This window comes from Enoplosus armatus, chromosome 21 (assembly GCF_043641665.1).
Source record: "Enoplosus armatus isolate fEnoArm2 chromosome 21, fEnoArm2.hap1, whole genome shotgun sequence".
In the NCBI taxonomy this organism is placed as follows: domain Eukaryota; kingdom Metazoa; phylum Chordata; class Actinopteri; order Centrarchiformes; family Enoplosidae; genus Enoplosus; species Enoplosus armatus.
The window spans coordinates 13,646,927-13,656,865 of NC_092200.1; the positions used below are offsets into that span (position 1 = coordinate 13,646,927).

The following is a 9,939-nucleotide window of genomic DNA, read 5'->3' on the forward strand; positions in this document are numbered from 1 at the left end:
GTCACAGATAAATCATCATAATTTAGATTATATATATTTATACATATTTAGAATATTCTTACTGATACATGCACATTGATTTAAAACTACTATAGTTGTCAAAAACAGTGTGGAATAAAAAGTTAAACATTTCCTTCTTAAATGTAGTGGACTATAATTATAAAGTAGCATAATGCTGAAGTCCATTCAACTTTTATATATCAACTGGACAACTGAAATAGGACATGATCCATAAATTGATATTCTGCAGATGAGTCTTTACAGGAAGAAAACCATGCTTGAACAGCAGGGAAGTATGATGCTAATCCGGACAAAGTAGCTAAACTGGCATGTGTTAAAGTGAAAGACGGCGATGACAGGAGGCAGCAAACTCACCGTGTAACTCAAGATGGATTCTTCAACACAGGTAAAACATACAGCCTGAGCTGTTTTACTTCCACTAAAAGCATTTTCTGAACGTACTATTGTTCTGGTCATGGCGCAGGATGACATACGTTTACATATTTAAGAGTGAATTTAAGTCTAGCCTGTTTACTGGGCTAATATTGAGAAGGGGTTCACCTGCTGCAGCGCATGGCTGTGTAGACCAATAGCGTCACAGTTCAGAGGTCGGAGCGGAGCGGAAGTTGTTGGCTGCTTCTGCCACTGCAGCAAATGCAGGCAGCTTTTAGCAGGCTAACACGCTTCTCAGTGTCTTTTGGCTGTTTGTCATTAGAAAGGAATAACACGAAAACGATCGAAATGTGCGAAAGATGAAGCCGGCACGTCCAGGGAAATGATTTTTACCGGTATCGCCTCTGAAGAAGAGGAGAAGCTAACGTAAAGACACCCGGAAGTGTTGTTGAAGGTAACAAGCTTGCTACTGTAGCTTGCTTGTTTGGCTGAGAAATCGAAGTCAGGGATGAGATAAATCGCTTATAGTAATCGATTCATAAACTGACATTGATTATTTAGGATTACCACTTGTCTTTAGATGCTTAATCTATGCTAGCTAATCCAATGACAGTTTCTAATATTACTGAGGTTAGCAACCGGCTGCTTCATGTAGCCTAGCTAACGTCATACTTTTTCTAAACACATTCTTGCATCAAAATTAAATCAGTTACTAAAGATTTACAATTTGTTGGATATGAAGCTGAATGTGATGCAGTGGTTTGGGGTCTTAGACTAATATATTTGGTCCAGATCGGGGTATAGAGCACAGGTATTTAACTGTTCTCCCCTCACATATCCAGAGCTGACACGGCATGCTTGTTTAAAAACCTCCCCTCCAACATGTATACTGACTGCAATTAAGTAAGGGCTGTGATTAGCAATACAAAAACGAGTCATGTTTTACAATGAAAACAACACAACCGCTTATGAATGCTTTACATTTCCTAACAAAGGCAAGGGATACATGGCATATGCTGTAATAACTGTTATGGTGCAGTAGCAGTCTGAGCATGAATGCAAGTAGGTGCTCAAAAGGTCCTTGCGTGCATCTTTTTTGATAATGTTACCAGAGACTGACTAGCAAATGTTTACACTATGTTCACTTCTTTGCACAACTTTATCAACAAGAAACTCTGCATGTTCAAATAATAGAGAAATTGTCTTCATCTCATCACCCATTTTATTGGCGTGATTCCCTTTGTGCAACAAGTTGAACAGGTCTTACTTTTGACGCCACTGTCTTATATGATGATTATTGCCTAAATCTCTCTCCACAGCTCCCGGCAGCCACAGACACAATGAGTGCCAAATATGGCCTGGTGGGCTACAACAGTTCACGGAAGCACATTTCAATCTCCATCCCATCGTCCACGGAGGTGATGTCGCCCCACATAAAGTCTGTGGAAGAGTTGAGGGTCCTGGGTATCAACCTGAGCAGCTTCAGCTCCCCCACACAGTTCTTCATCTGTGTGGCTGGAGTCTTCCTCTTTTACCTCATCTATGGATACCTACAGGTAACACAGGAAGACACATGGATATGGTAAAATATCGTGAAGTAATCAGATGTAGCTTGTTACAGTGAAAGGATAGTGAGGTTGTAAAGGATCTGTGTGTCTGTCTGCATGTACAGACACAAAAGACTGGCAACTTTAGTCTCTCAAAGGTTTGTTTACATGTACTGTTTTATTAGGTGTAGTTAAGGCGTAGTTAGAAAGAGATGCTGGTACAGATGGCATACAAGACAGCCCAGATGAGGGCCTCAGAAGAATATCATTACATTCTTTGTGATTCTTTATTTGTCCCTCCACCCAGGAGTTGATATTTTCCGTGGAAGGATTCAAACCTTTTGGTTGGTACCTCACTCTGGTCCAGTTTGGCTTCTACTCCATGTTTGGACTAGTGGAGCTTCAGCTCACACAGGACAAACGCAGAAGGTAGATAATCTCAGCTTCATCACTGACACTCATTTGTAAAAGGTTTTGGGTTTTTTTGTGACACTATAATTCAAATTTAATTTATTCTTTAAAGATGTATACCCCATCTCTTTCTGGAGCAGTGTCACATGGAAATCCGTTTGTCAACTACTTTATATTTTCCTGTCTTCCAGGATACCAGGAAAGACCTATATGATAATAGCCTTTCTAACAGTGGGCACTATGGGCCTGTCCAATACCTCTCTGGGCTACTTGAACTACCCCACACAGGTCATCTTCAAGTGCTGTAAACTCATCCCAGTCATGATTGGAGGAGTGTTTATACAAGGTAAGCTGGTCCTACCATATATGTATTTATACACAGACCTTACAGATGCAACTGCATTTGTTGCTGTGAATATATCAGCTGTCTCTTTATGAAATTATTTGATCCACACTTGACACCTGATCTACACTTGAGTTGGCTTTGTGGAATAGTTTAAATCTGAATCGACAGTTTAGATTAACCAAAGTCAGGATTTTCTTGTCCGGCTTTCCTGCCTTACCCACAGACCAGTATTAGTATTGTGATCAGTTGACAAACACACCTATTTCGACTTTTTCATCATTCAGACAAACTCTTAAATTGCACATTTGAATTTATCCCAAAAGGGTAAGGATTTGGGCCTTGAATAGTTCAAGAACATCAGGAATTGAATTTTTCTTTCAGAATTTAAAAACTCAAAAATAAACAAAATAATAAGCATTTTTATTCAGAAGATAGAGGAAAATAAAGGTTGCATTATTACTTGAAGAAAAAATTACAGGTTTTGCTTAATGAACTTAAAACGATTTAACCATAGTCATCAGATGACCACCTTTCAACATGCGATACCTCCTTTTGATCTATGACTGTTGTTTTCGGTTGTCAGAGTCCAGTCGGCTGTTTCACCCTCTTGCTTCTGTCTGTCCTTTCATCCTCACACCGGCCTTCTCAAGGTTCTGTGTCCTCAACGTCAGACAGGTTATGTGTTTTTTTTGTCTTCCTGCGTCCCCCTCTCTCTCTCTCTCTCTCTCTCTTTGGATGGGTAGATGTGAGGACCACGGTCCCTCAAGGGTTCGAGTGAAAAAAGAATTTGTTCACTTAGAATGCAAAGAGGAAAGAAAGTGGGAGAGAGGGAGGGATGGATGGATGAAGGGAGGGGGGTGTGGGGTTGTATCTGATGTGAGGCCCTTCAAAGGCGAGTCAGGGAATCAAAGCCGACCACGGCCGACCTGATGTTGCGTCCCCTTGTCAACCTCAAGGCATCTATCCGTCAGCCTGTTTCTGGAAGACTCCTTCATCCTGTTGTTTTTTTCCCCCAACTTTTGCTTTTTCACACAGCTTTTTTTTTTGGTGCATTGTTACGTGCACAACCTCAGAAACTTTGAATTGTATCCATTGCAAAAACTTTTTGTTACATTTTTACCTGAGTCCAATGTCAACGTCTTTTATTTAAAAAGACGTCTTTTATTTAAAAAGACGTGGGTCATCTTTTGAAGATTTCTTTTCAAGCTGTGCTTGAAGGGAAGTACTCTCCCCGTGCATTGTCTCAGTTTGGTTACTCTGTGTTTGTGATGTTGTAAAAGGTTTTGGAAGTTTTACCAGTTGCATGCGTTTCAGTTTAGATTTCATGCTGGAGTAATCTCTAAAACGTATTCCTTGTTTTTCTTTGTGGAGTGAAGATTTTAGGAGTTTAGGTTTGTGATTAGATTTCTGATTACAGAATTGTAGATAGACTTTCAGAATGATTCAGTGGTGTGTATTTGTGTTCCAGGTAAACGCTATAATCTGGCCGATGTGTCCGCTGCTCTCTGCATGAGTCTGGGACTCATCTGGTTCACTCTAGCCGACAGCAAAGTGGCCCCAAACTTTAATGTCACAGGTAATTTCTTCTAGATTCCAACAGCAAGACTCCTTCATCTTCATACTATATTCACATGGTCAGTTTGTCACTACTAAAAGACACGTGTGGCATACAAACTCACTAGTTTATCTCTATCTCTGTACAGCGTCAGCTAAAATACACATGTACTCATGTGTTCAAATATCCATGTTCTTAGTTGTGTGTGTGTGTGTGTGTGTGTGTGTGTGTGTGTGTGTGTGTGTGTGTGTGTGTGTGTGTGTGTGTGTGTTGCATACAGGTGTTCTCCTCATCTCCCTGGCACTGTGTGCAGACGCAGCCATCGGAAACGTGCAGGAGAAAGCTATGAAACTCCATAATGGCTCCAACTCTGAAATGGTACCCTGTTTATCTAGCAGTATATATATATATATATACACGTACATATGATAAAATATATAAATCTACTGGCAACTAGATCTGTTCACACAATACTGGGGGTGAGTGCAGAATATGTACAGTAGCTTTGCTCGACTGCTGCGTCCCATGTTTAGGCTGTGTGAATTATGATGATAGTTATTATTCTGTGTGTGTGAGAGAGAGAGAGAGAGCCACTGACTGGTCACATGGTGTTGTGTTGACAGGTGCTGTACTCGTACTCCATCGGTTTTGTCTACATACTGACAGGCCTGCTCTGTGTGGGCGGGCTGGGGCCAGCAGTGGCATTCTGCTCGGAGGTGAAGTATACCTTAAGACAATAAGACTAGAGACCCCTTGCACTTTATGTGGCTGCCCACTGCGGCTTTTTCATTTAGGCCGTATATACTCATAATGGCTGACAATACGCACACTATTTGCTTATTGTAAGTCCTGATGTTATTGCAGCAGTTTTCAGTAATGTTTCCGTGTTAAATTTGTTGAATGATCTTTTGTCCTCTCCGCCCTCCCAGCATCCTGTGAAGACGTACGGTTATGCATTCTTCTTCTCTCTTACGGGTTATTTTGGCATCTCCTTCGTGTTGGCCTTGATCAAGCTCTTTGGTGCCCTGGTCGCAGTGACAGGTCAGAACAGTCTCTTCTTCTCTTCATTCTGGGATAATCTGACGAGTCATTGATTTGTAATTTTAATTTAAACAGAAAATTGTGGACTAGAAATGTCTCTTTGAGCAAAAGTCATATCTGTTGAGCTTTTGTTCCTCATTTCTTATTTGTAATTAAGTCAAACCACAAATGTGTTTTCCTTCTTTGCAGTGACCACTGGGAGAAAGGCCATGACTATCGTACTTTCCTTCATGTTCTTCGCAAAACCTTTCACTTTTCAGTAAGTACAGTCACCTTCTGACTTTGATCGGTGTTCTTCTAGTTTAAACTAACTCTACACTGATCTCTCCTTTGACCAATAAAACTTGATTTGGCTCCCCTGCCCCCGCTTTTCTTTCATGTCCTCAATCCATTTTCAGACCTTGACTACTCCTCTGCTCTTTCTCCTTGTCCTTCACTCTTGCTCACCCCAACTCCTCCGTGCTGTCAAAAGGGTCTCGTTTTTTCTTCTGTACCTCTCCTGCTCTGTTTCTCCAACGTGACTTTTGACATGCATACACACACACACACACGATACAAAAAACTTTTTGTGTATCTTCATGGCCAATTTCATTCTCCCTCCAGCTGGTGTTTGCCCTCCACCATTGCTGGACTCACAGTCCCTTTCATGGCTGCAGTTTACACTTTTTAAACCAAAATATTTTATTATCAGTATCTGTCCAATATTGTCAGTAAACAGTTAGTTTGATCAAACACCAAATTTGACTTATTTACCTTTATTGGAAAACTGTACATGGTGAAATATAGATTGGTGACAAATTAAAGGGGAAACCAACAGAGTGGCTTTAGTATGGTGTTGGGCCACCACGAGCCACCACAACAGCTGCAATGCTCCTTGACTTAGATTGTACAAGTATGTGGAGCTCTACTGGAGGGACTTTGTTTTTTTTGTTTGCATTTTGCATTTTTGTACTTAATTTCTGGCATCCCTTTAAAAATATCTAACCTTTCGATCTCTCCCTTTTCAGGTACATCTGGGGCGGCCTTCTGGTGCTCTTCGGTATCTTCTTGAATATTTACAGTAAAAACAGAGAGAAAATGAAGCTCCCCTCCATCAAGGACCTCAAGAGCTGGCTTCTGACGGGAAAGAAAGTCCGATTTCTCTCACAAAACGTATAGGAGGCACCCACAGGCGTAGCAGAAGTTCTGCGCTGGCAGACTGCACGACTGTTCAGATGTAGAGTTGGCCCACCTGTCTCAGGGGACATGCTGAAGTCCGTACCGAGCTACGGGCCTCATCACCACCAACACTGAGCCCAGGATAGGTATACGGAGTCTGACCACCAATCAGCCTCAAAAACAGCTGACACACGATTAAACTACAATGGGTGATAGAGCCGCTGTATCCCGTCTCTATCTATCGGTACACCACTGGTGTAGAACTTCCACAAACTCTCTGCAGCAAACTGAAGGAACTCTGAACTGTTTTTTTACAAGGGGATCAATGCTAGTAGGCTCTTCTAAAGCAATGCTTCAGAGCCCCACCGAAACATTCCCAACATGGAGGACAATACTGAGGACTTTTAAGACTCTCTAAAGGGAAGCCAACGCCTTAGCTAACCAAATCGCACAGTTTTGCACTGGAAATGACTTGTACGCTTAAACCCTTGAGTGGTTGGAGAAAACTGAAATGTTGGAAGAGAAGAGCACAGTGACATGTTAACCTGTCATGTCTGAAATGAATGTTTGCCCCCTCCCACCGTAAAAGAAAAAATACATATTGATAAAAAGGCATATTTGCCCTTGCATGTGCCAGAAAGACGGAACAAAACTTTGTTTTACATAATCGTTGTCTTGATAAAAGTGGCTTTTTTCATGGTTTATTGATAATTTATATCTGACTGACTGTAACCCAAATCATGAAAAATGTGGATCTGTGTGATCATATGGAGACATGTGCTCCTGTGTACATCAATACATCAGAAATGTCAACTGCCATAATTTGCTAACCATGTGTTTGGGTTAAAGGGTATCATTCTTTTTACATTAAAACAAACTCAGACATATTTCTTCAAGTCCAGTGTTCTCTCTCTCTCTCTCTCTCTCTGTGTGTGTGTGTGTGTGTGTGTGTGTGTGTGTGTGTCGTCGGCCAACCCTTATTCTCTCCCCTTGCACCGCTTGAGAGAAGAGTTGAAATGTTGCCAAACTGTGTGTGTGTGTGTTTATCCATCCAGTGGCCTTAGGCATGTTTGATTAGGAGTCCTGAAAAAAAGATAGCACTGCTAGACAGAAAATAAACAGCAGTCTTCACTGTGCCGAGGCTGCCCTATTCATTTGGGTCCATCCTGTGTTTGTGTGTGTGTCATTTGCATGAATGCCAGTCTCCATTCGTTCTAAATGATGATGATGATGTGATGAAGCTCACACCTGGTTCTTCAGCAATACTCTACAGTTTCCTCTGTTGGGCCATTCAAAGATATTGTGTTGAGATTTACAGATTTAAGTTTTATTTTGTCCCCATTTGTTAAAACGGTTTCCTCAATGACAATAGTGTTTCTAACAAGTGATTGCGTGGTACATTTTGGATTTTTTTTTTTTTTTTTTTCTCTTTGCTGTCTCGTGCATACCATGCATTTTGACCTCTCAATGGAGATGTACAGGTAAGAAGAGAATTTCCTTACAGAGGTCAGTAAAGTGTTATATTACATCAATTCACATGTCCAGTACTGGAAATCTGATCCACTTTTTGTTTATTGATTGCAAACCCAAAAGGCACAATCAAGGAAATATACATATATATATAGTAGTATATAAGTATAGGCTAGGGATAACTTAGAAATGTTTGAGAAGTCTTTTGTCCTTGATGATGGCTTTGTGTGTGTGTGTGTGTGTGTGTGTGTGTGTGTGTGTGTGTGTGTGTGTGTGTGTGACAGTGACACTGCCATAGCGTGGTGTGAAATGACAGAGACTTGCCAGCTCAGCAGGAGGTAGCTGAGTGTGGCTCTCTCTGTGATCCTAATAGAGGCCCAGATATTACAGTCTCACTTCCAGGCGGGAAACCTAACGCTGGGCCAATTAGTAATTTGGTATTTCATAAAATTTGGCAGCTTGTGTCTGATGACAAACTGACAAAGATCCTCTCTCCTCCAGGGAACCTTTGGCAGTACAGCAGTATACACACACACACGCACACACACACACACAGAGCTGCTAAGTTTCTTCCAAAGCAAAGTGGCGAGTGAGAACATATTGGGAGCACGTAACTCAGATGAAAACAGAAAATGACTTTGGATGCAATCTTGTTTGGCTGCAGATTCAGGTTTCACACAGGCACGATATGGGAAAAATGTTCCTTTTATGACACGCAGCGCCTCGCTAAACTACTTTTTTTATTTGATTGATGAACAGTGAAACAGTCCATTAGAGGTTGAGAGATCATGGTGCAGTGTTAAAACATTAGTTTGCCACTATATACACCTATTGATGTGCAGCGTACAGTACTGCTTCATCGCTATGGGAACGGCCATTCTCTTCCAGCTCCCTGAAAGGTCATTATGGGATGGGAAAGCCCAGTTGACCCAAGGCAAAGTACATCATTTGTCTTTTAGCACCAGGAGAACACACCTAACAAAGCAGGCTGACCCCTGTTAGAACGCTGAGGATTTGGGCCATTTTTCAAAGCCACATAGGAATTTTCCATCCACTGAAGTCAGCTGTTTTTTATTGTTTTAGACTAACATTTTTGAGGTGTTGTGTCTTTAGTAAGGCTATGAAATGTGAACGTGTGGAATTGTTTCTGTGTATGATTAAGGGATGTCCTGTTTCATCAATAAATTCATAATTCATATGTGGTAGCACTGTATTGTTTTTACTTTTCTTGTCTTACTTCGTCCTCATCATTCAACCCCCCACTTCCCATCACACACACCTGGTAACCCATCCAACCTCCGCTCTCACATGGCTGCAGCCCGTCCTAGTAAATAATGGGAGGTGTCCGGAGCTCATCATCCCAGCAAATAGGCTGCAGTATAATATGCGGTCCACTTCAGATAGGTTGCTATAAAATATGTGGTCCGACCTCGGATAGCCACAGCAGTGAGGGCTGGCAGCCCATTCATTATGGGTGCAATCGGTTCAATGGGGGCAGCAAGGTGGCCAGGTGAGGGATACACAGCCACTCTCACAGAGACATGTACGCACACACCTGCTCTCTCTCTCATACACAATCCTTGTTGTCCTTGGCTAAATAGGAAGTACACACAAACAGAGATTTATGTGGAATTTTAAACTTGAACATAGCCAGTTGTATGACAGTTGTCAGTATTTGAAAGTTAAGATTCACTTCTTATATTTTTCTTGAGTTTGAGAACATTTTAGATCAGTCTTGTGTCATGTTTTTAAGAAATATATAAGATAATATATATCTTATATATAAATAAGAAATTTTGGGAAATACGCTTATAGTCTTGCTGAGTTGGATGAGAAGATTGACACCACTCTCATGTTTGTAAGATAAATATGAAGCTACAGCCAGCAGTCGGTTAGCTTGGCTTGTCATAAAGACTGGAAACAGCTAGCCAGGCTCTGTGCACAATAAGATAACGTCTCTGAAGTAAATCCAAAGTTGTGGTTTTACAGGGAATCACTATTACTTGGCTCCCAGTTGT

At 41.3% G+C, this 9,939-nt stretch overlaps 1 protein-coding gene across 1 annotated transcript; it reads left to right on the forward strand.

Moving 5' to 3' along the window:
• Positions 1-388: 388 nt before the first annotated feature.
• Positions 389-7,526, forward strand: slc35b3 (solute carrier family 35 member B3). Its single transcript, XM_070928267.1, has 10 exons — positions 389-406; positions 1,713-1,949; positions 2,248-2,369; positions 2,543-2,697; positions 4,166-4,273; positions 4,533-4,630; positions 4,876-4,968; positions 5,182-5,293; positions 5,483-5,552; positions 6,301-7,526. The coding sequence occupies exons 1-10, from the start codon at positions 389-391 to the stop codon at positions 6,449-6,451; spliced, it is 1,164 nt and encodes a 387-aa protein (XP_070784368.1). The 3' UTR covers positions 6,452-7,526.
• Positions 7,527-9,939: the final 2,413 nt, after the last annotated feature.